The sequence below is a fragment of the Poecilia formosa genome, unplaced genomic scaffold (assembly GCF_000485575.1).
Source record: "Poecilia formosa unplaced genomic scaffold, Poecilia_formosa-5.1.2 Scaffold148, whole genome shotgun sequence".
NCBI lineage: Eukaryota > Metazoa > Chordata > Actinopteri > Cyprinodontiformes > Poeciliidae > Poecilia > Poecilia formosa.
The window spans coordinates 1,069,220-1,093,626 of NW_006800087.1; the positions used below are offsets into that span (position 1 = coordinate 1,069,220).

General features: G+C 37.8%; 3 protein-coding genes across 5 annotated transcripts; 2 read left to right on the forward strand and 1 right to left on the reverse strand.

Annotated features, from left to right (window-relative positions):
- Positions 1-2,934: 2,934 nt before the first annotated feature.
- On the forward strand, positions 2,935-7,223 carry gck (glucokinase (hexokinase 4)). The gene is made up of 10 exons (XM_007563533.2): positions 2,935-3,133; positions 3,354-3,516; positions 3,638-3,792; positions 3,954-4,073; positions 4,167-4,262; positions 4,355-4,454; positions 4,795-4,978; positions 5,542-5,697; positions 6,215-6,448; positions 6,549-7,223. Exons 1-10 carry the CDS (start codon positions 3,053-3,055, stop codon positions 6,685-6,687), a joined length of 1,428 nt encoding a protein of 475 aa, XP_007563595.1. The 5' UTR covers positions 2,935-3,052; the 3' UTR covers positions 6,688-7,223.
- An 825-nt stretch (positions 7,224-8,048) lies between these two features.
- On the forward strand, positions 8,049-10,505 carry myl7 (myosin, light chain 7, regulatory). The gene is made up of 7 exons (XM_007563534.2): positions 8,049-8,325; positions 8,439-8,540; positions 9,367-9,442; positions 9,585-9,689; positions 9,802-9,880; positions 9,974-10,029; positions 10,124-10,505. The coding sequence occupies exons 1-6, from the start codon at positions 8,323-8,325 to the stop codon at positions 9,984-9,986; spliced, it is 378 nt and encodes a 125-aa protein (XP_007563596.2). The 5' UTR covers positions 8,049-8,322; the 3' UTR covers positions 9,987-10,029; positions 10,124-10,505.
- Positions 10,506-14,792: 4,287 nt separating this feature from the next.
- agpat9l (1-acylglycerol-3-phosphate O-acyltransferase 9, like) lies at positions 14,793-21,857 on the reverse strand. 3 transcript variants are annotated; one of them, XM_007563536.1, is made up of 14 exons: positions 21,782-21,857; positions 21,196-21,395; positions 21,043-21,109; positions 19,707-19,855; positions 19,443-19,588; positions 17,256-17,330; positions 17,066-17,155; positions 16,663-16,756; positions 16,451-16,566; positions 16,136-16,191; positions 15,850-15,935; positions 15,538-15,666; positions 15,357-15,436; positions 14,793-15,193 (listed from the first exon to the last, which is right to left on the reverse strand). In XM_007563536.1, the coding sequence occupies exons 2-14, from the start codon at positions 21,337-21,339 to the stop codon at positions 15,085-15,087; spliced, it is 1,341 nt and encodes a 446-aa protein (XP_007563598.1). In that variant the 5' UTR covers positions 21,340-21,395; positions 21,782-21,857; the 3' UTR covers positions 14,793-15,084. The 3 variants fall into 3 exon arrangements, with proteins under 3 accessions (XP_007563598.1, XP_007563599.1, XP_007563597.1); XM_007563537.2 differs by having other exon boundaries at positions 21,717-21,822; XM_007563535.2 differs by lacking the exon at positions 21,782-21,857 and adding an exon at positions 21,659-21,752.
- Between the last annotated feature and the right edge of the window lie 2,550 nt (positions 21,858-24,407).

Below are 24,407 nucleotides of genomic sequence, written 5' to 3' on the forward strand. Positions count from 1 at the left end.
AAAAAAGAGAAACATCTTGGGGTAACCAAGTCTCTATAGCAATATTTATAGTAAAAATATTTCCTTAACATGTGTGCCAGTACTTGTAGATGATGTTGCTTACAATATCATAATATATCCTATATATGTGCTTAAGATCATTCAGGTTTAAGGCTCAAAAGATCAAAGGGACACAGTCTAATGTCAGCTTTGGTCCGTTAGTGATTCTATATGGATGCATTAAAATCAGTCAGTCAAATTTTATTTGCATAGCACATTTCAGCATCAAGGCATTTCAACATCATAAAGGCATAAAAACACAAAGTCATACAACATAGAATCAACAACTGAAACATTACATTTAGTAAAATGCCATCATTAAAGTCTTAAATCTGAAAACAAATACTGCAGTTCTTGGAGGAACACGGGTCACTCTGCAGAAATTCATTCACCCACTTTTGTTTAGTCTTCCTGTGCTGCAGGGGCATGGTGCCTTTCTCCAACCGTCAGTGGGTGTGAGGTGGTTTAGACTCTGGACAGGTCAGCAGTCCAGCCCACAGAGACACAGGACAGTTAACCAGGCACACACAAATTCAATTTAATTCTTCCTATTCCAATGGGAAATTAAAACTCAAAAATAATTATGTTATTTTAAGTGGAGTTCTGCAAAACGCATTTTTCACGTGACATGACTTTACCTGCTAGGCTTCTCCCCAATCACCCAATAAAACATGTCTAAGAAATTATTAACTAAGATATGGCAACAGAGACTATATAGCTATTGCTTTATATAATGTTTATATTAGATTTTCGTTAAACTGAGGCAGCACATTTGGAAGTAGAACTAGGACAATTTGTAAAATGCACAGACCATCCAAGAGGAATATCAAATCAAGCTTTTATCTTGATAAATTTGATCTCTCTTTACTCGCCACAACGCTCAGATGTCGTAGTCGTTGGATGCATTGCATGAACTTATGATCTGCATAATACTCACAAATTTAGTTTTGATTTTCATGGCTGTCATCATCGTTGCTCTGGGTCTGCAGCTGACTTTGTCAAAGACAGCTGGAGATCCATCAGGCAGGTCTCTGTTCAAACAGCCGGCGTGAGTTAAATTAACTGGATGATCAGCTATCGACAAGCACTTGGCACATGTTCAACTCTGTTCAGTAAAACGTTGCAACACAAACTTGGAACATTTTGTTTCTGATTGTTTTACAGTCAGAGTGGGATTTTTTAGATGTCCTAATTCTTAAAAGCTTTCTGCTTACCGTAATTTAGGTAAATCTGTCCATTCAGCGGTATAGCATTTGTTAGTCATAAATACCGTTTCTTACTTATAGAAGTCAAACACATTTTAAACTAACAATGATGCAATTCTTGCACAAAACATCTAAATTAAATTCTATGGAATTGGCTGAAAAAAACAGTGATCCGTAGATGAATTTTTCATCCATTTAAACAACGAAGACCTCAGTTTGTAGGTGAAAGGTCAAAGCTTTGACCTCCAATGCTAATTATGCCATTTTCAACACATCAGTAAATTTAGGATTTTTCTCTGATTTAAATGGAAGAGGCCAAAAATACAGATGTTTGATGTACATCTCTAAAAGACAAATATTCTGTTTTATTTGTCACTAACCCTTCATGATGAGTCCAGAACATTCAAAGTTTAAAATAGGTTTTGGGTAATTTTAGAAGACAATTTTATGTCTAAACAATTTAGATCTTTACTATCCTTTTTGAAAAATCTGATCATTTGTAATTATAAATTATATCCAATTCTTATAATTATAATAAACACTACTTAACTTTCAGCTATGGTACATTTCAACTCTAGTTTCTTTACACAGAGATCCAACAGTCTGGACACCAGTGCAAAAGGTTCACTTTACTTAACTTTTATGAGTCCTAGCCTCAGAGTTATAAAAAGCTCTGACCTGCCTTCTGTTAAACTACCTGGTTTGATAAGAGCAGGAGGCCTTCACCATTATCGTGCTACTGTTAGTTTTAGAGGTCACTCACTCCCCTCTGGGTCTAATTTTAGGTCTTTTTCTAATTTTAAAAATGCTAACGTGGAACTCTGTGACCCATTGAGCAACCCTGTAGTATTGCACAATAGCTATCTGGGTAAAAAAAAAAGGAGGATTTTATAGTAAAGCTTCTGCTTGGATTTATTTAACTTGTTCTAAAATAGATTGCAGCTAAGCCCTTCAAAAGCAAAAGGGAAAGTGGTAACATGACTTAACTTTCTTAACACATAAATTATGGTGATCAGTCAAATAAATCAAATGCATGCATTATTGCATCATCATTTAATAAAAGAAATCTAGATTGCCCAGAAAAGACTCTGCAACAATATGACTTGCAACAGTTATTATAATTTACATGGATATACTTAAACTTCTAAATAAGCTTTTAATGTTTTCCTCATACTTAATCAAACTTTCCAAGATGAAAAATGAAAACAAAAATTCTAAATTAGAATCTGTATTTTCTAAAATATAGTTATTATAATAGGTAAGTAATAATAGATTGAGGTTACTATATAAATTATTAATGTTTCTGGACTTTGTGTATATCTTATGACACAAATTAAAAAATTATGCAAATTCAATATTAAGGAAGCTTTTTGAGGTAACTAATATATTATTACTATTTGTTACAGTTTGCTATGTAAATCGTAATATTCATTTACTGTAAAACTGCAATTACATTGTTACGATATTCAATGAAGTTCAAATTAGCTTCTGTGCACAGACCTTGGACCCAATATTTGAAGTCAGGTCACATGGAGGATTTAGTTTTTTTTTTACATACCAGTCTTATCTCTGAACCACTGTGGGTGTGTGTGTATGTGTAAACTTTCATCAGCAGATGGGATGGGGCTGAGGAAAGGGGAGGGCAGTTCAGCACATCCTGCCCACTTCACCTGGGCATAAAAACGGCCAGGGGTCTCAGTGACACTCACACTTCACCGCCTCTGGATCCAACCACACACACTGGGTGGACACACACTCTCTATTCTCAGAAAATACATCCAAGTTCATTTTAAACCAAACTTTCCAAGATGCCGTGCATCACCAGCCAACTCGACCAGATGATGAAGCTCCCTGGTAGCTACAGTGACGTGGTTGAAAAAATATGCATGGTAAGATGTGCTTTCTATCTGGAGCTTGAACTTTTTTTCTTTTTCTTTTTTTTTTAAGTTTAGGACTGCCTAAACCTTGTGAAGGAAAATTCAAGATTTTTTAGTACTCCTCAATTTGCCCAGGACCTGGGCTTTACCTTGTCCAACACAAAAGCTTGAGAGTTGGGAAAGATTTCCTTTTTTCCTTCTCCTTACCGCCTCTTTTCTTCTTTGACTGCAGGTGGAGCAGATCCTGTCTGAGTTTAGATTGAACAAAGAGGAGCTGGAAGAAGTCATGAAGAGGATGCAGCATGAAATGAACAGAGGACTGCGTTTAGAGACCCACGAAGAGGCCAGCGTCAAAATGCTTCCGACCTACGTCTGCTCCACCCCCGAGGGATCAGGTAGGAATTCACTCTGTATGAAGAGAAGGAAATAATCCTTTAAAACTTTAAAATTGAAGTGAACAATTGTTTATGAAGTTCACATGTAAAAATTAAAACATGTCCTTCTTTGGCTTGATAGAAGTGGGAGATTTCTTGGCTCTGGACCTCGGAGGGACAAATTTCCGTGTGATGCTTGTGAAAGTGGGTGAAGACGAAGAGAGAAGTTTCAAGGTGGAGACGAAGAACCAAATGTATTCCATCCCTGAAGATGCCATGACGGGGACTGCTGAAATGGTCAGTGAAAACTGCTATTTATCTTGTTTTTACGCCACCATTTGTTTGCCTTTTCCTATTTACAGATACTCAAAACACTTCAGCTTAGCTTGGAATCTGTGGCTATTCAACCAGCTTAACTGAATGTGCTCTAATACCTTTTATTTTTCTGATTCTTTTAGCTGTTTGACTACATAGCAGAATGCATGTCTGACTTTTTGGACAAACACCACATCAAGCACAAGAAGCTTCCTCTGGGTTTCACCTTCTCCTTCCCTGTACGACATGAAGACCTTGATAAGGTACAAATATAGTTTTTCTGTTAGTAAACAAAATCATCCCTCATTTTGTAAAGTTCATCCAACTAAGGGTGCTCATGTTTTTTATTCAAACAGGGAATCTTGCTTAACTGGACCAAAGGTTTCAAGGCCTCTGGGGCTGAAGGGAACAATGTTGTTGGTTTGCTCAGAGATGCAATCAAGAGACGAGGGGTGAGTAAATTCATACATTTTTCTCAATTTAAACAACGTTATCGTCTGCATACAGGGAAAACATTCTAATATGTTACATTCTCCTCATGCAGGACTTTGAGATGGATGTGGTTGCCATGGTGAATGACACAGTTGCAACCATGATCTCCTGCTACTACGAGGACAGAAGCTGTGAAGTCGGGATGATTGTCGGTAAGAAGCAGTAAACGCATGCAAATGTTCATGCTCAGCAGAGTTGTAAACCTTTGGAAGGAGCTTGAAGTGAGACGAGTGGATGTGTTGAGCCAGTACTAAAAAAAAAGGTTTATTTATTTATTTATTTAAAAAAAAAAGACAGAAACAAGTTTTAGGGAAAAAAAGACAAGCTTCAATGCTTTGTTTGCTTGCTCTCCAACATAACTGTAAATGTTTTTTTTTTGTTTTTTTAATTAGATTTATTTGGAAAGAAGAGAGAGTTGGAAACACTGAGCTGGCACAAACTCATAAAATGACAGAAACTAATGTTTTTTTTGTGTGTGTGTTAATCTTCAAGGTACTGGCTGTAATGCCTGTTACATGGAGGAGATGAGGACTGTGGAGCTGGTGGAGGGGGAGGAGGGCCGGATGTGTGTGAACACTGAGTGGGGAGCATTTGGAGACTCGGGCGAGCTGGAGGAGTTCAGGCTGGAGTACGACAGGGTGGTGGACGAGACCTCAATCAACCCTGGACACCAGCTGTGAGTAAAAAAGATGCATTAAAGTTAAACATTCAACACTTTCACACAGGCACACATGTTGTTTGTATTAGGCCCTGCAACCTTCTCAAATTAGTTAATGAATTTAATCAGGACAAGGGTCAAGACACGTGCCGTCCACTCTGACCCCGCCCTCCGTTCTCCATCTCCTGGTGTTTTTATGAATTAAGCATCCATCTATGGCAGAAATCACCTGACCCTAAACTGTAGTCTCTGTGAAGTTGCCGAGCTACCAGTTGTTTTCCTCAGGATGTAGGCAAATGGACAGAGCTTTCGTACGTCAGTGGTCGGTCAGTCGGCAGGTGGAGATGTCAGATTAATGACCCCTTTCGGCTTCTCGCCGTATCGCCTCCAAGCTTAATGGCTGTTTACCTTTTATGCTGGCTGCTGAGTCCAGCCTTAGCCTTGATGTCTCCTTCCTTATCCGGTCATCCTCTGTCTCCCAACCTTCATACTGAAACATACATTTATTATCATGACACATTTATTGTTCTTCACCACCTTCTTAATAACATGACTCCCTCTGCCTTGTCTTGTTAATGCAGGTATGAGAAGATTATCAGTGGAAAGTACATGGGGGAACTGGCGAGACTCGTCATGATGAAGCTGGTGAATGAGAACCTGCTGTTTAACGGCGAAGCCTCAGAGCAGCTCAAGACACGAGGCGGCTTCGAGACGCGCTTCGTCTCCCAGGTTGAGAGGTAAGCATCAAGCAGCGAGTGATGGAAAAACATTTCACTGATAACGCTCATAAAATGCATGCAAGCAGAGAAATAGGAAATGGTAGCTAGGCTACAGATGCTTTAAAGCAGATAAAAAAAGAAACTTTAGTGCTGCTGAGAACATTAGATGTTGTTATGGAAAGCCAGTGGTCTGTGTTTTACTACAGTTGTTATGTATTGCTAAATTGAAGAGAGCTTAAATGGGACCGTGTATGTAACTGGCCCAATTAAAAGCTGTATGTGGCCGTATGCAGAATTTGATTCAAACTTCCAAACTGAAAAAAAAAAAGAAAATAACTATCATAAAGCAGAAAATAAACATCTCAAGTCTCTCTTTGGGGCCCCTGCTTTGGGAAGGCATAAGTAGCTGAGTTGCAAGCATTTTACAGTTTAAATAAGATTCTAAAAAAACAAAACAAACAAAAAGAAAAAAACAAAAACTGGAAAATGTATTTTTGAGAACTGCTTTCTAATGTGACCTTTTACTATTTTTTAGTGACTCTGGCGACAGAAAGCAGATCTACAACATCCTCTCCTCTCTGGGTGTCCTTCCCTCTGAGCTGGACTGCGACATTGTGCGTCTGGTCTGCGAGAGCGTCTCCACTCGCTCTGCTCATATGTGTGGCGCAGGCCTCGCTGGGGTCATTAACCAGATGCAAGAGCGACGCGGCCAAGATACCATGAAGATCACAGTCGGGGTTGACGGATCCGTCTACAAGCTGCACCCTTAGTAAGTGTCTTAGCTGTCTCAGTAGGTACAAATATGAGTCCAAGTAACATTAGTTCATCACAGACTGCCTTATACTAACAGTGGTGCCTCTATTTTACAGTTTCCGTGACCGGTTCCACCAGGTCGTCAGGGAACTCACCCCTCATTCTGAGATAACCTTCCTACAGTCGGAGGAGGGCAGCGGGCGTGGAGCTGCTCTGATCTCTGCAGTGGCTTGTAAGATGGCATCATGGGTCTGAAGAGAGGAATGCAATGAAGAACAGCAGAGAAAGCTCAGAATTAGGATGTTTGTGAAATCCTCTCCAAAGATCTGCCACTGAGAGCAGTGGAATAGAGCACTTGCTACTCACAGATTTGAGGACAAAGAGGCCTTTAAATATCTTGTGAATACAGCCGGTCTATAATGTCATACCATCCTGTAGAGGTTGTATTGTTTCTGACCTTAAACAACTTGTTTACTGTTGCATTTGAAACTTTAAGCGCCACAAAAGCTAATGTAAAATACATGCACTGGTTATTTGGACCGATTTTAATGTGTATTTTAAAATGTAGCAAAGTAGTTCATGTACAGCACAAATATTTTGTAAAAGCTGTTATCAATCAGCACTAACTCAAATTCATTGCTTTCTTGTCTAATTTTATTTGTAAGCATTGAAATATTTGTTATTGTTTATTTAAAATTGTATGTTTACATCCTATTTACTTTGTCAGCATGTACTGTGTACTTTTTTCTTATGTGTAAGATGAACTATACTTATACCTAAATGTAAATAAAACATCATAATTAAATATTAAGTTTTGTGTTTGGCTTTTTTATTTATGAGATATTTTATAATAATTAGTCAGATCTCAAGTCTGTCAGCAGGTCAAAACAATTATCAAACCACAACAAATGGGAAAACTGTGTCTTAATGTAGGTAGTGGTTGAACATAGCTGAAGAGAACTTTAATAATAATGAAAATAATTCAACAGGAAAACACAACAAGCCAGGACACAAGAACAGCAGAAACAAACAGGGGAAAACCATGAAGTTAATGGAAGAAACCAGCAAGGAGTGAATGAAAAAGAGGGCGTTATATACTGGGAGCCTGATTACTAAACAACCAATACTAATTGTAAACAGGGTGCAGCTGTGAGGGGAGAGCAGAAGGCAGGCTGAGGAAGAGAGAGAGAGAGAGAGGGAGAGAAACGGCTCAGAGACGCAACAAGGATTAAACAAACTGGGGAAAATATAGAACACAGATCTCAAAGGAATAAAGAACTGAACAAGAAATAAACTATAATTGTGATCTAAATAAAATATCTAGGAGACTGATCTGAAGCAGGGCAGAAAAGCTGCTTTGCTGACACAAAGGCTGATCTAATCAGGAAAGAGAAAACAATGAATAACTAATATTAAGAAAAGACTACAAATGATAAAAAATTAAACACAAGAGAAAAACAAAACAACAAATATCTTGACACATTGTGCAATGTAAACTCTTCAAACAACAACAATAATAATACAAAATGAATTAAACCAAATGTGACATTTTAGTGTTTTTATGATTACTGACCAAATAATCTAAATCATTAATATCCTGGGGTCAGTTTGACATTTGCAATGTTTGTTTGATTGCCTGTCAAAGGTCAGAGGTCCCTTTCTTCTGTCTGTCCACAGCTCTATATCCGTCTTCCCAAGCCCAGAGGAATCCAGCATACTTCACCTCTTATCAGGCAACCTCAGTGACACACAGAGAGCCCGCATGGCCATGTAAGGGGCTCCACGGCCCACTGCAGGCTATGATAGGAGGGTGTCTGATAAGATGGGCTGAACATAAAACCCTCTGCAGCATCACAAATTGGCCGAGAGTCTACATGCATTCATTCAGACATGGTGAGTCAATCAAGGTTTTGCATTATTTTAAATAATTTCAGGGCACTGATTATTAACTAAGTTTTTGTTCTACTGTCATAAAAGCATCTGAATGTTCCTGTTTATCTTCTCAGGCAAGTAAAAAGGCCTCCAATAAAAGGCAGAGGGGGAATCAGAAGTCCTGTTCCAATGTGTTTTCAATGTTCGAGCAGTCGCAGATACAGGAGTTCAAAGAGGTAAGGCAGTGCTTACAGTTCCATAAAAATAGTATTTGTTGTTTTGTTTTTGTTTTTACTTAAGTACACCAGCCATACTTTTGTGTAAAATCAATTAAACCTATATGTTAAAACGTTTGAGCTGCAAGAGCGCGGATTTCTGGAAAACTGGGCAATGGACATTCAATGTAAGAGTATTACAACATTTACTGAACTCTCAAGTAGTTAATGTGCACAGAAACTAATCAAAAGGAAAAATTGAAACAAAACAAAAATCATGGATCCATTAGTTTCCCTTTGCTTCACCTTCAACGTGACTTTGGAGGTCATCAGAGCCAAACTCAAACATGTAAGGTTAAATCCCTTACAAGCTAAAGCCAATTTAAATGCTTGTAACATTTACAACAAAAGGCCAGTTTGATATAGAATGACCCAAATAAAATACAGATCAAGCAGAATTAGTAGTTGAGGACTTGAAATAGTAGAAACATTTCCAAATTTAAAAAATAGATCTAAACATGTCAGATGATTAGACGTATTATATCTTTTTATTTTTAGCTTGAAAGTCTGCTATTGCAAATAGAAGAAATATTTTTTAAATAATATTTGTGAATAGAAAATTTCACAATTAAGACTCATGAATTCACCCTAGTTTTTTTTATTTTTTATTTTTGTGTACAGCAGAGTTCCAAATGCAGCTAAAATTACATTTATTCAGAAGGGGTTAAAAAATGTGTAGTTTTAACAATCTCTACTGTAATTTGAATGAAATAGTTATTTCCTTCTAGACCCAATTGTTAGTTAAAATCATCGTTTCTTTTTTCACATCTTAATATTTTTTCTGCAGGCTTTTGGCTGCATTGACCAGGACAGGGACGGGGTAATCAAGAAGCAGGACCTGAAGGAGACCTACGCTCAACTCGGTGTCTAATTTAATTTGTATACTTAGGGCATGTTAATAGATGTATGAGTATTGAATTAGCAATCATTTTTAATCTCCACTAAGCTACCTGCTGTACCTGCTGAGCTCATTTTAATCAGACTTACTTATTGTGTGCTCACCAGGAAAACTTAACATTAAGGATGAGGAGCTGGAAGAGATGCTGAATGAAGGGAAGGGTCCGATCAACTTTACTGTGTTTCTCACACTTTTTGGGGAGAAACTCAACGGTAAGGGACTTTTATAGTAGTGATCTAAATAAAATAGATCACTACTGATCTATCTGAGAGTTCCTCAATTTCTTTGAGGAAGTCTCAAATGATTTTCTTTGTTACCTTTCAGGGACCGATCCTGAAGACACCATACTTGCTGCTTTCAAACCTTTTGACCCCAATGGGACAGGTTTTGTTAATAAGGATGAGTAAGATTAATTTTACTGTTTGGTTCTAACATTGCTCATATTAGATTTAGAATTTATTGTTTCTTTATGTATGTTTGTTTTGTTGTTTTTTAAGTTTAAACGATAAACGATGAATCAGGAAGAAAAATGAAAAACACAAGACAGAAGAGGTCAGTTTTAGTTTGTTTTGACGTATTTTCATTTACAAAGTTATAAAAATTTGGTAACACTAAGCATAAAGGTTATCTTGTCATCAACATGTAGGTGGAACAGGCATTCACTTTGGCACCAATTGACCCAATCGGAAACATCGACTACAAGCAACTCTGCTATATCATCACACATGGAGATGAAAAGGAGGAATCATAATAGGCCATATGTGAAGTCAAGAAACATGGCTACTGCTGAGGAATAATTCACACTGGTGATTATTGGAGATAAAGTAGATTTTTTTAAAGATATTTAAAGTGGTGTATTACGTCAACTGCCCTTCTGTTCTTTTGAGGAAATGCTGTACTGAAAGACATTCAAAATAAAGTGCTGGACTCCCCTCCAAAAATGAGATGAATAAACAATTAGAAAAATTATTATTTGGTTTGGAAATGATTTGGTGATTTGATTTGGAAATAAATACATCCCATTTGATGGGATCTGACATGTCTCAAAAATGCTCTTAACTTCTTCGAGTTTGAAACAAACCTGAAAGCATAAGATATTTAATTGATTCCAAAAGGAAATGTTGTCGTAACTCATATTAATTCCAATTCTTCAAAAGAGTTATTGCAGATAATGATGGAAAGGTCTCCTGTAGGCTACATACTAATATGAAAAAGTGTTCCAAAAATGAGTGTTTCCAGAACAGAAGCACAAGGAAAAAGATCAATAAAGCTCTAAGCAGTGTTCGCTCCTTCGGGTGAAAGGTTGATTGTACTGGTTCATTTCAGTAAAGTAATACGTGTTTGAAGATCCTTATTTAGAATCTTTTCGTTTTGTTTTGTTTTTGTTTGGTGGCTCTGTTACCATGGATTCGAAAACAAACAGCTCCATAAACTCCTTAGCCAAACTTTCCAACACATAAATTAAAGCCCAACTGCCTTGGTTGGGAATATTTGCAGTTTCTTCTTTTCACAACGTCACCATTGCAAAGAAGAAGGTATGCTTCTTTTACTGTCGCCTCCTTTTCCCCCTCCATTTTGTTTCTAACCTCTGTGGTTCTGCTGGCAGAAATGCCTCTTGTGCAGACAGAAAAAACCAACCTAGATGTAAAATCGAATCCAAACAATAATAAGGACCCAGATTCACTGAAGTTTCGAAAACTAAAGCATCAGGATGAGACCTGTATGATAAGGTGAGAATCAGTTAACTCGCTGAAGCAGTTTATGTTCATAAATAAGAAAAAGGGCCAGATATTTTGCATTTTCAGTGCTTTGTTTATTGCAGATCTGCTGCTCCATGCTTATTTATTTTAACTATCTTTGAGCATTGTTGATTTTTTTTGTTATTTTGCTGAAATCAGTATCATTATTGTACAAATAGTTGGCATAGCCTTCAAGCTCCATATCTTTTTCTCTTTGGATTAAAGGAGCTAATTAAAGGAGCTAATTTCCATCCATCCATCCATCCATCCATCCATCCATCCATCCATCCATCCATCCATCCATCCATCCATCCATCCATCCTCTTTACACCCTTGACCCTTAGTGGGGACGGGAGGGGTGCTGGTGCCTCTCCAGCTGATGTTCCGGGTGAGAGGCGGGGTCGCCCTGGACAGGTCGCCAGTCAGTCGCAGGGCTCATTACGGCATTACGGCTCATTACGGCATCAAACATTTATTCTGGCAGCAGCTGTTCGACCACTGACATAAAACTTACACCAGATGTCAGCAAGAACCCAAATAAGGAAATAATTTGAAGCACATTAGTCTACAAAAGGAGGATTGGTTAAGAATTATAAATGGTGCAGGAAATAAGTCTAAAGATGTCGTTCTTGGTAATGATAACTTGAAGATATCTTTAGTAAAGAAATAACCAACCACCTTGCTAATGTGGGATTTTGATCTATTCCACCACAAAAGCCGAATTCAAATCTTAAAAGATCTAGGAATCATTTATTTGCACTGATTTTTAACTGGAGATAAGTTAGGTGATTGACTAGGCCATTCTGGCAGTTTTAATATTTCTTTTAAGACAAATATTGTGCGGCTGGGAATCCTGCCAGTACCACATGCTGTACCACACGACGTCTGCAGCTGCAATCTTCCCCTTTAGGACGATGTTTTTGAGGTGATTCATAGATGTGTTCTCCCTCCAAACATGATGTGTTCAATTACATCAAAATATTTCTGCTCTGACTTTATCTGACAACATTCTTTCACTGGTTTGTCCAAATCTTCTGCAGCAAACTTTATGCAAGTTTCAAGCTTCTTCTTCTGCAGTTTTGCGCAGCAATCTTGTGGATGGCACTTTTAATTATTCTTTTATTTAATTTACTGTTGGGATTCATAAAGTGTTTTTAAGCTGAATTGACTCCTACATCAGAAATATGATGAGGGACACATGGTTGTGTCAGGTCTGTGGTGAAATGTTTCCACTTGCGGATTAAGGCTCCAAAGACACTCATGGGAATACTAACAGTAAGATTTACAATAATAAGAATTTTTGTGAAGGTCTTTTTGATATTATTGTTCCACTTTATACCATACCTTGGTGATGAGAAGCCTTTTTACAGGCCAGCTGTTAATATTAAAGCAGCTGCTATTGATTTACTCGTAACAGAAGAAGGAATGCTTTCTAAATTCGGCAGATTTGAGCTGGTTTCTTTGACTTTATTGCAAACTGTTGCCAAGAACTGGTGTAAATTTATGTAAATGGCCCTATTAGAAATCATTGACATGCCCAGTGCTTATTTTACCACCTGTGTGTGAGTGTGTGTATTCTGCTTTCAACAGGTTTGAGGAACTTAAAGTTAGCTTAGATGTGCCGCCGAAGACCCCCTGTCCCATAGAGGTAGGTGAAATCATGATTTAGAGGCTTTCTTATCACTCCTGTGCATGTAGACACAAGATCTGTACATTTTATCTCTTTTGATCCAACAGTGCAAAATCCCAGCTAACCTCGGCCTTCAAGGTGAGAAAACTTTCAGATACACACAGAAAGTATCAACTTAAATTTTCCATCAATTTCGATATGGAGGATTTAACGATTAATTTATCACATCAGTAATGTCCTCCATTAGCTCCACTGGCTAATGGAGCTATATCAGCCAGTGGAGCTCATATTCAATAGGAAATCCTTTTATCAATATTTAAGGCCATTCATGAACTTGCTCCTCCATATCCATCTGACCTTGTTTATGCTCACATGAAGAACATGAAGTAAGATCTTTTTGTGAATAGAAGTGGGTCCTTTTTCTCCATTCACCGGTCTGCCCGTCTCACTACTACAGGTCATAGAGCATTCAGCTGCACTGACCCTCATCTCTGGGTCAGAGATGACCCAGAGATGAGGGTCATCTCTGGGTCATCTGATGCATCTATCTGCATCAGATAGATGCAGAAGGCATCTATCTGATGCCTTCTGCTCTTGCTATTCAATTAATTTTATTTTACTTTGAATTGAATTTAAGGATTTTTTTCATAGTGTCCTTGAGTGTCAAGAAAGACGTTTATAACATGTATTATCATTTAGACAGCTCATCCAGCCTTTCACGCTCTCTCCAATGTTTGTTGACTTTTGAATCCACTAACAAGCTCCAAGAATATTTCTAAAGCACAATTCTTGGGAAAATTGGTAGAGTGAATTTAAATTGATTGGTTTCCTGGAACAGACTCAGCTCAGTCATTAAAAAAAAAAAAAAAAAAAAAACATTTTAAAGAAAAAGCTAAACTTGAGCATATGGGAAACAATAAGAATGCTTTTTGGAGGAGTATAATTGAAGCTTTCAAATCTGGAAAATAATGTACCACATTATTGAGAATATTGGTGGAGGCATCATGTTTAGGACTGTTCTGCTGCATATTGCAACATCGGTGTAGTAATAAAGAATGACTAACTTCAAACTCAAACTGTACCTCAAATCAACAGAGAGACAGATGAAACTTCTGGAATGGTGTCCCCAAACGTCATTCCAGTTGAATAAATATGTTCTATGTGACAAAGAAAGGTCTGCACTGCATATAAAGAAATTTAAATGAATTCTACCATTTCTGCTAGAAAGGACAGACAGTTCCAGCAAGATGCACCAAAATATTGTTGACTGATGACAACTTTGGGGATTGTGGTTGAGGATTCATGCAGGACTGCCAGTTGATTTAAGCATTAATCAACCTTTATGACCTTATGTAAGCGTCCAATTAGAAGAAACATCTGTTTTTCTTAAATTTGCTTTCAGTTCCTAGAGAGAAAACGACTCAGACAAGCATCTGCCAGCGATGCGTGGACAACACTGCAGCAAGAGCAACAGCAGCAGCAGCAGCAGCAGCAGCAGTAGCAGCACAAAGACCCGAAACAAGGCTGTGTGTTATACTGTGAAACCAACACTTCACCCTGATGTTCAGTCGATTGGATTGTTATGCATAGTATCAATCATTCAGGATAAAACCTTTTGCATCTATTTTTGTCTGTGATTTGTTTTTACTTTTAAGAGTCGGGAGGACCCTTTTCCATTTTAGGTAAGAAATACTCAGTAAGATTTCAATGTTTCTTTGGCACTTAAGTGGAAATCATAACAGATTTCTGTTATTTATCAGTGCTATTTTTTGCAGTTAAACTGCATAATAAATATACAAAGGTAATTCTATTTTTAAATAACACAATTAGTTTTTTTTCCCCCTCCTGATCATGTGAACTAATAAACAGGTCTTATCTAGACCCTTGCATAATCACACATAACATGCAATCTGTAAACTAAAATTCTTAAGGTAAGAAAAGAACCATTTCACGAATCAGTTTTCTTCAAACACACATTTCAGTCCAAACACTGAAGTTTTGCAGCAATAATATTCAATTGCAATAACAGATAAGCAGCAAGACAGTTCCTTTTTTCTGCTCTAGCAGCTTCAATATTGCACATAATGTCACTGGCTTAGTTTCCACTTAGCTGCTCCTTATTAAGTCCATTCGGGCATTCACGGTGTCCAGATAATGTGAAAACCAAGGAGTAAATTTGTCTATTTCCATCATGTCAAAACAAGATGGAGGTCTTGTCCCTTGTGCTGAAAGTTGATCTCAGTCACTGTTGCTGTTGCTGTCGTCTCCCACCACCATGCTGCTGTACTTTTTCTGCTGCTGCTCCTTAAACGTGTCCTTCACCTTCGCCCTTTTCAGACCGCCGTCCCTGCAGAGCCAAAGATCAATTCAACGTTTCAAACCTACTGTAACTCTCACTGTCTGAGATGTAAAGGTGTCAACTGTTTTAAAGTTTGAGTTTTACTTGTAAGTTTAGGAATAAAGCTTCAACTGTTTGAGGTCGTTTACAAAGAAAAGATGTCAATGCTTACCACTGAAGGTCTAACAGTCCTCCTTGGTGAGCTATGGCAGATTTCACTCTGTTGGCAAAATGGACAGCATCCTCTCCCTCCTAACATTCAACAATAAAGAACAAACAAAGGATATTTTTTCTGAGTAACAGCTGACCCACTTTGTGGAGGTATTGAGTTCTTCTGAGGCTGTGACACCAACCTGTTGGTGCATGGCTGGAAGGTACCAGACGTTACAGACTAGAGCCCAGCTCGTCATCATCCGCAGCAGGTAGCTCACCATGCTGTACTTGGAACTGTTCCAGAAAGCATCTCCAAACTTTGGGTCGTACTAACAATGGACAGACAAGCAAAGACGTCGACTTCCCAGAACATTGGCATACCTTATCGATTTCTAAACCAGCTTAGATATGTTTAGGATAACAGCTCAAACAAGTCGTAAGAAGGCCAAAACCGAGGTATGAGTTTATATACATTATTCACATTAAAATAAAAATATATACCAGAAAAGTACCTTGATGGCTACAGGATATATTGTTGCTCCAATTTCAAAACTTCCCTTTTTAAACATCATGACAGACGTGTTGTTAACACAGGTACCTGCAGAGAAAAGACATGCAGGAGATTAAAGGGAATATGTTGTGTGAGTTTTTTTGTTTTCTTTTCAAATAAACATTCAATATATGTTCACAACTCAACAGTTAGCTTTGAAACTTTAGCTAAAATAACAGCCTTCCATGAATTATTTCTATGAATGTATAAACACCAAACATGTAACTGGGTAACATAGTCAAACTTACCCTCTGGAAATATTAATATGGGAAGCTTTGTCTTGTCATTCACGTGGTCCGTTAACCTGGAAACAAATCAAAAGGTGAAGGAAAACCTCAGACCAAAATAAATGTACACACTAAGGCATCTGAAACATGATCCTGGGCTCTAATCTGGATGAGTCACTTTTCAAAATTAAGCTATGTGGTCATGTCCGGACAGTACAACACATAAAATCTTCCGACATGCTTACTGCCAGAAATACAGCGACTAGAACAACTGCATAAAGACAAACAACCAAAAGGTCCAATGAGAAATAGTCCATGAAGTAAGTGAAAGCTTACCTTTTGGTCACTAGATGGCGATCTTTCATCTCAGACCTCTCAAACCAGACATGAGGGCAAGACCTCACCATGGCTCTCTGAACAATCCCCATCAGACCTCCATGCACCTGCCCCACCTGAAAACCACAAGCTGCCCTGTCAAAGTTCACACTTCAAAGATTACAGAAAATTGAATGTAATAAATGTGGAGGCATGTTAGATTTATCACACACCATAGCATAGCAGCCGTCGTTGCAAAGTATGACGATGTCAATAGGACTGGTGTGATTGGCCACACAGATTCCTCCTTTTTTGGGTCTATTCTCTCTGCATTTAAAAAAATAAAGTCAATGTCAAATTTAAAACAAAAGGGAAATGTATTCCTGAAGATACAAACGGAGCAGCTCCAGTTCTCAAGTGCTGCTATCCTGCAACTTTTAGATAAATCAGCCCTCCAACACATTTGAATCAAATGGACGGCAGGTTACCAGGTCTCTGCAGAAATCAATGACATGATTATGAGGGGATTCAAACATTTTATTCAGCCGTGTTGGAGAGGGGATGAATCTAAAGGCTGCAGGATAGGAGCTCTGGAGGATGGGCACCCCAGCAATAGAATGTTTAATGAGAAATTACTTGTTGTGGTAGCGGATAGTAGCAGAAAGACCTCGAGCACAGATCCTGTAGCACATGACATGGACCCACTCACTGAGCCAGAACTTTACCCTAGAAATTAACATTCAGGTCAAAGCATAGAATTGGATTTAAGAGCAAGAAATTCCCTTTGTGTGGAACAATTTTTAAACCTGAAAGACTTTCTGATCACCTGCAATTTGGAAGAAGTCCAACCGCAGACGTTCCAATCACCAACCAGGTCAGGCCGATGCAGGCCAGTGTGATCCTGAACGGAGATAAGAAAAACTAAATGTCAGAATGAATGAGATGTGAAAGGCAGAAAGCTACAAAGGTCTGGCCTGAAGACATTTTTTTTTTGTACCAGAAGATTATAAATACTATCTAGTCCTTTCATATTTGACGTGGAGTCCTGATAAGAAGTTAGTAAAGACTCATGGTTGATTATTTATTTAGGGCTTTTACTAATTTGATCCAGCCTTATTTCCAGCCTGATGATACAAAATAAATCTTCATAAAGTCCGAAAATAAAAACTGTTCTTCTGTGAAATTAACATGACACTCAAAAACTAAAAAATACAGTACGTTTAGTGAAAAAGTGAACACATTTTGATTTAGTTATTTGGGAAACCTACAAAAGCAAAAGTTTCTTAATATAATCCTGCTTGTGTATGATCTTTTCAGTCACATCACTGCTGATGATTTGTGACAGCTTGCTTCAACTGAAAAAAAAAATCCTGTCAGGACAGAGTTTCAGTCAGGTCCAGCTCTGGACTTTCAACCTTTGTGTTCTTTTATAGATTTGTTGCTGCACTTAAGATAACGGTCATGGTGAATGATCCAATGTAGGTCAGGGGGATTTCATTTTCAGGATGGAGAGAAACAGTTTCATCTCTAAGGCATTACTGTTTGCGAAATTTTTTGAATTGTGCGCAAACGATTGTGTGTTTTGGACCAGGAAACTGCTGGTCAGTTTTTATGAATGTGATCAAACCCAGTAATGTTAAAAACAGAAGGCTGCCTGTTCTGCTGCTTCTGCTCTCACAATTATTTTTCCATTTCCCAATACAGAATTTATCTGTTTGTTTATTATCTTCATCTGAGGTTGTTGACTTTATGACATGAAGAGTGTTCAGATAATACATGAAAAGTGCAACAAATTGTAATATTAACAAAAATGATCTTAATCTCAGAAACTTAGTTGCCCTGTGTTTTAGCCCTGTTTTTTGGCAAAATTAGAATAATGTTATCATTTGGGGACAGCGATAAGGAAAGAACAGCTGATATCAGATATCAGTCATTTATACTCAATCAAAAGAGTGGAGTGGGTGTTATAAAAGGGAGTGGAGCCTGAAATTATTCTCCTTCTGTTAATATGTAAGGAAACGTGCTGGTGTAACTCCTTTACTTCAGAGGGCCTTCACAGGCTGCTGTTAGTAAGATCACAACAAAATGAACAATTATTAAGAACCTCAAGCAGAGAAGTTTGATGATTATGAGGAAAGCTCCTGGGGCTCAAGAGGTGCAGGTGCAGATTTATCTTCTAAAGAGTAGTTAGCCAAGAGATGTGATTGGCACAAACACAGAACCTGCTCAGGTACTGAATGGTGACAGATGGGTGTAATACTTTAGGATGCTGGTCTGATGTCAAGAGAGGCAAAACACATTAAGGACAGATTGACATTCTGCAGGAAGCACCAGAACTGGAGTGCAGAGGATTGGGGTAAAGTTGTTTTCACTATGCCCACTTGAGACTATGTGGGGGAATCTGGAAAAAAAAAAAAAAATCCAGAGAAGCTAAGGTGAAATGCTGCATTGAGCTTTGTGTTGTGCTGAGAGCAAAGGATACCAGGCCAATCACGAACGGAGTTGCCTCTCATTCAAGAAAGTGGGGTTGCTCACATTTTGTCTAACAATATTTCTATGATTAAAGAATGGTATGGAAACATCTTCCAAGGTTACTTTGCACATTGCAATGTTTTTTGAGCATGATGAAGCACTAAATTACTATTGATGATTTCTCAGAAATCAAAGCACTGAAAATTTGGAGCCAAGGCCAAGAAGCCCTAAACCATTGAGAATGTAGTTTGAATAAACTTGATGTATTTCTCAGCAAAAACCCTTGAGACTAATGAAATGTTTATTATTGGCTTCATATACCACTGAAACATTTCAAGTAGAAACGTTTGTGAAAGTTTCTGTTGGTCTCAACTTGTCTGTCCAACATCGCTTTCTCCTTAAAACAAAGATTGCCAGACATTCATAATTTAAGTTTGACAGTCTCCTCGACAATCTTTAACGGTATTATTTCCTTTCTTTTCTAACAACAGACTAAAAATTTGATTTTGCTGTCACCAGGTCATGTAAAGTACTTGTTTACCTTAGAGGGGCGAGGATGCAGTATCTCACAAAGATACCAAGGCCATAGACCAGTGTCAGCTTCAGACTGATGTATTGGAAGTCATTGTGGGTGCGAGTCAGTAGATTCCAGGATACCAGCTCCTCAGAGGTGAACCGCTGGGTTACCTTTATTGTAAAACAGAGAATTTTTTATTTTTTAAATCAAGCCAAGACCTGTATGAGTTGAAAAAAAGAGACAAATATACTTTTAGCTTAAAATCTAGTAAGCAAAAATCAAAGGCACCTCATCATCTACAATGCTCTCAATTCCCCTTCGAGTGAAATAGAAACAGTCGCTAAGTGTGAAGTCGCCTCCTACTGGCGGTTTGGGTCTACTGCGTCGGAGTTCCTCCAACTCTTTCTCCATCGAGCCGTGTTCCCTTTGGATGAGTCCTGATGAAGAAAAAAAACAGATAAAATAAGAGTCAAAGTCAAACTCAATCACTTGATAGCAATCTGGATGAATTCCTCTCCATATCTCCTCAGATTATCCTCAATAGAAAAGAAAACCAAACACAAAGCAAAAGGAAAAAGTTTACTTAAAAATACTTTTAGCAACAGTTGATTAAAATGTGATATTTATTCAAAAAGAGCAACCAAACTTTGTCCAATTATAGTTTTTCACTTATGTTTTTTTTTCTGTTTGTTTTCTATGTTGTTCAGATGCCTCTCATGAAGTCACATAAGGCAACTGAGTCCATTTTACTATTTCTATTTATATTGTTATTTTTGCTTCATCTTATGTGCATGTTTTTATTTGAATTTTACTGGTCAAGGTGTTTAGCTCCATTCTGCACCACTGCAGCATTTAAGTCTTTGTTCATTTGAGGAAAATTTAGATAAATTCTTGCACCTTTTATGGAACGCTAAGAATACATTCTGCTGGAAAGTACCTTAAATTCAAATTTTCTCTTAGAGGCTTTACCAGTTATCAAATAACAAACTGCATCATGCAAAGAAGTCCTTCTGTCAATGACTGAAGCTCACTCTAAGGCAGTAAAAGTTATCTATCTTTCTCCCTGAACAATCTCGGTACAGTTAGCCTGACAGCACAGCTTCAAAGTCCAAACCCTGATCTACCAAAGTCCGTGTTGGATACTTCAAACCTTTTGAGCATTTATTTTTGAAGCATTATTAATTTAACCGTTCTTATCCACCGTGAACAGCGTGCCAGAGACACATTTGGCCTCTACAGAGACCTAAAAAGCAGTTTTTGCTGACAGCTGCTTTGCATTTATATGCTGCTGCAGGAATCATAGCCCATGCAGCACGGCATCAGATAAGGAGTTGAGTAATTGTGTCTTTTGAGATACTCTAGGTAGGGTTATTTGCTGCATAAATGTTTCTGTTCCTGAGTCATTGTCTCTGTATCCCTAAAAACATAATATTTTAACTCGACAAAGTAAAGATATTATTAAACTGTTGTAGGATAGTGTCAGCTTTTGCTAGGGCACAGACCACCACGTCATTGCAACATGCCTGTTCAGACTTGCAAAAGAGAAATCCAGTATTGCAACAAAGACAATTGGGTCCCTAAATCTGTATTCATGTTTTACAGCCAAGAACACAGACAGTCTCACCATTAGATGCAGAAGCTTTAGCACTTTCTTCTTCTGCATTTGCTTTCTGTATGTTCAGAGTGGCCCACTGTGGAAGAGGTCACACAAAAGACAAGTCAAGTGTGTATTGGATTACCTGGATGATTTTAAGCATGTGATTTCATGTGGCCATACCTCTAAAGTCTTCACCAGGATGTTCATGTAGGTCTCAGAGATGCCCAGAGAAAATCCAAACATGGCTGGGATCATAATGAGGCAGACAATGAGGTAGAGCCAGATCTCTGTGGCCCAAAGGACCCCTACCCAGAAGTTCTCCATCCCTCACGTTATTCCCTGAGGTTCACCAGCCCTGTGGCTCAGACGCAGTGGGTTTACTACAGGAGACAAAGAAAGAAACAACTCTTAATGTGTAGTTTAGGTTTATCTCATGTAAAAAAATAAAATAATAAGTAGTACTCAATATTTATCTATTTAGTGAAATTCAAAGGCAATATAAACAGGAAATAAGCATAAAGTCCACAAACCAGCACAGGTGATTCAACTAAGTTCAAAGTATCAAAAGGTCATTTTACAATCACTGACACAGACCCAGTCAAACAACCACAGATCAATATTACATTTAAACCTTTGTGCTTACAGAAATAAATGGAGCAACCAGATATAGAACGATATCAAAGACTAAAGCTTTTCCTCACTGCGTTAGTTTTCTGAAATCATCAGCGGCAGAAGTTCTCAGATTACAACAGCTCAACTTACGCACCAAGCTGCACTCCATGTTCTGGCTGTCTGAGGACTGAACAGGACACGCAGAACAAAAACACGCCCATTTACTACTTGAACAAAGTTCACGGATTCCGGGTCAAACAGCGCCCTCATGTGTTCATCTAGGAAAGAGCAGACACGTGGACCAGGACCAAAAAAACACTTTCATCGACCATAAATGTTCATTATCCTGTCATGCATGCAATCCATGCATCCATGCAATTAGTTGTTTGACATCTGATCACTCAATAAACCCAAGTACAAACTCATTCAACTATTGTAAGTAAATATATTTTCTTTGCATTAAGCCATGAGTTTGAAACAATACTAATTAATATAAATATATCCATTTACAATAATAAAAAGGAAATTCAAAACTTAACCTATTTAACTTGAAATTAGTAAAAGAAAAAAACTTACTTATGCTGCAATATTTTCACATCACAAATATTTTGAGGTCAAACATCTTCTTTCCTGTTTAAAATAAATATTTATTAAATCTTCTCCTGTTAGCATACCATGCAACCACTTATTTATTTTAAAAACAAATAAGTGCTTATCATCTGTTTTTATCATAGGAATAGCACTTTAATCTTTTCCTGAAACTACCACAAAGCCTTCAGGGAGCCAGACAAAAATAAAGGGGCTCAGACAGATTACTCACCCCAACACTTGGGGAAGCCGTAATGAGGAATGTGTGCAACAGTCTCCCTGCGTCAATCCCTCTCTCTCCCACCTAACACTAACAAAAGGTCTTGATAATTTTCCAGGTTCAAAGATTTCACAGTCTGATGAACATTACTGTAACTGGGGGACGTAAAGGGGTCAGTTTAGGTTTGGTCTCTGTGAGCAATAGGATGGTAATTCATACTGGGATTATTGTACATCCAGAGAGCACTCTGGATATATTTACAGAAATGTGACCTGGAAAATCACATGTTATTTAAGAATTGTAAACTTCTTCATCTAAACATTTGGAATCCATTCAACCAATGAAACATTTAGAGCAAAACTTCAATATGGCTTTTTCAGTCAAAGTTTGCCCTTTCCTAAAATAAGGCATCCATGCCTGTAATATATCACCAGACAACATGCTATTTGTTTTATAATGCTGTGGGCGTGTTAGCTCCACTGAAGGAAATTGCTTGTTAGTTTAAATATAGCTGCTTCTATCCCAAGTTTCCATGCAAAGAAATCTTTACTTCTGCTACATATTTGCTGCACTGGGTTCCTGTAAAAGGAACTCCCAAGTATGGCCCATTAGCATTGGTATTATTGTTTTTTACAAGCAGGCTAAAATTTATCACTCTACAGATAAAGTCTGGCTGTGACTGTGTGTGCTTTTGGGTCAGGGTGTGAGGTATCGTTCATACAGAAAAATTAATTCCTTTCTAGTCTATGAAGCAAGTTTGTAACAAAGCATTTTCACATCTATTTTTCAAAGTACCAGCCCAAAATGTATTTAGATTCTTCTTTACTCACAATTGAGCCACGGCCAAATTGCAACAACGTTGAGATAAGTCTGTGGTAGGTCCATAACCACAAACTCATAGGCAAACTTCTTTTGTACTTTGGAAGAATAAATAAACAGACAGAGAGTGCTGCCATCAGGCTGCAGATTTATGAGCTGACTGTATTGTCTGGCTTTGTGTTTGTCATAGAGTGAGACCATGCAGGAGGCAGTGTGTCATGTCTCTGTGGCTTTTGAGCCACAAATAAATCACACAAACTGACCTACAGCAGTATGAGTATTAAAGGAGGTTACAGCCTTCAGACAGTACAATTGAGCAAAGCCTTTAATTCAGTTCATTTCAGCTTAAGTTTGTGGTGCTAAACCAAAGCCACTTCATGGAAAAAAAAAAAAAAAATTATATACAGAAACATAGAAGCGTGATTCCAAACACACTCAAATGCATTTGTGTACATTCCAGTTCAATCCTAGTCATAAAGCACTGCAAGCAAGTTTGGTTAATTATGCAAATTACTAAAAAGATTCATATCACAGAACTTTAGGCTGAATGCATCGAGCCGCTTACTTTGCAGCAAACTCTCGTCCTGAACAAGCTTGCTGCAACAGTGGACAATCGCTCACTTTTAACTTTTAACTCTGCAATAATCCCTCATTCTTAGATGCATTTAGCAACAAGAAATCTCCAGCATGACCTGCGTCAGCATGAATATCTGCTACCACCAACTGAGGGTTTGAGATGACAGAATACACTTTTTCTTTTTTCTTTTTTTTTATATGGAGCAATCCATTTTGCTAGTTTATATCAGGAAATAAATAAATGTACAAATTAACATTCAGTCTCATAGAACTATTGAGAACATGCACTTGGCAATGCTCCTCAAGCCAATACTGAAACTTGTACCCAAGAAATGTTTGCTCTTGAATTTCAAAATGCATGTGTTTCCACAGGTTGTGCCTTAGGTTTGACTTTTAGACTACAACTTATGCTTCTGAAGATAAACAAAAAAGATAAAAAGGAAATATGACATTTTTTTTGGAGTGGAGTTTTTCTCCCTATGACTTTATATACAAAAGCACAGTAAAAAGAATAGCACATAGCACATATGTAAAAAGTCTGTTATAAGATAACTTCAGACTGAAAAATCAAATCAGA

What these genes read in the sequence shown, in the direction of transcription:
- gck (XM_007563533.2), top strand. Translation starts at nt 3,053, where the DNA reads ATGCCGTGCATCACCAGCCAACTCGACCAGATGATGAAGCTCCCTGGT. An exon ending in TGGTTGAAAAAATATGCATG is followed by an intron (nt 3,134 to 3,353) that starts GTAAGATGTGCT and finishes CTTTGACTGCAG; the next exon opens with GTGGAGCAGATCCTGTCTGA. An exon ending in TGAAGTCGGGATGATTGTCG is followed by an intron (nt 4,455 to 4,794) that starts GTAAGAAGCAGT and finishes TTAATCTTCAAG; the next exon opens with GTACTGGCTGTAATGCCTGT.
- myl7 (XM_007563534.2), top strand. An exon ending in AGATACAGGAGTTCAAAGAG is followed by an intron (nt 8,541 to 9,366) that starts GTAAGGCAGTGC and finishes TTTTTTCTGCAG; the next exon opens with GCTTTTGGCTGCATTGACCA. An exon ending in TTTTGGGGAGAAACTCAACG is followed by an intron (nt 9,690 to 9,801) that starts GTAAGGGACTTT and finishes GTTACCTTTCAG; the next exon opens with GGACCGATCCTGAAGACACC.
- agpat9l (XM_007563536.1), bottom strand. Translation starts at nt 21,339, where the DNA reads ATGGAGAACTTCTGGGTAGGGGTCCTTTGGGCCACAGAGATCTGGCTC. An exon ending in TAAAGCTTCTGCATCTAATG is followed by an intron (nt 19,856 to 21,042) that starts GTGAGACTGTCT and finishes TTTCTTCATCAG; the next exon opens with GACTCATCCAAAGGGAACAC. An exon ending in TTCCAGCCATGCACCAACAG is followed by an intron (nt 15,437 to 15,537) that starts GTTGGTGTCACA and finishes GTTGAATGTTAG; the next exon opens with GAGGGAGAGGATGCTGTCCA.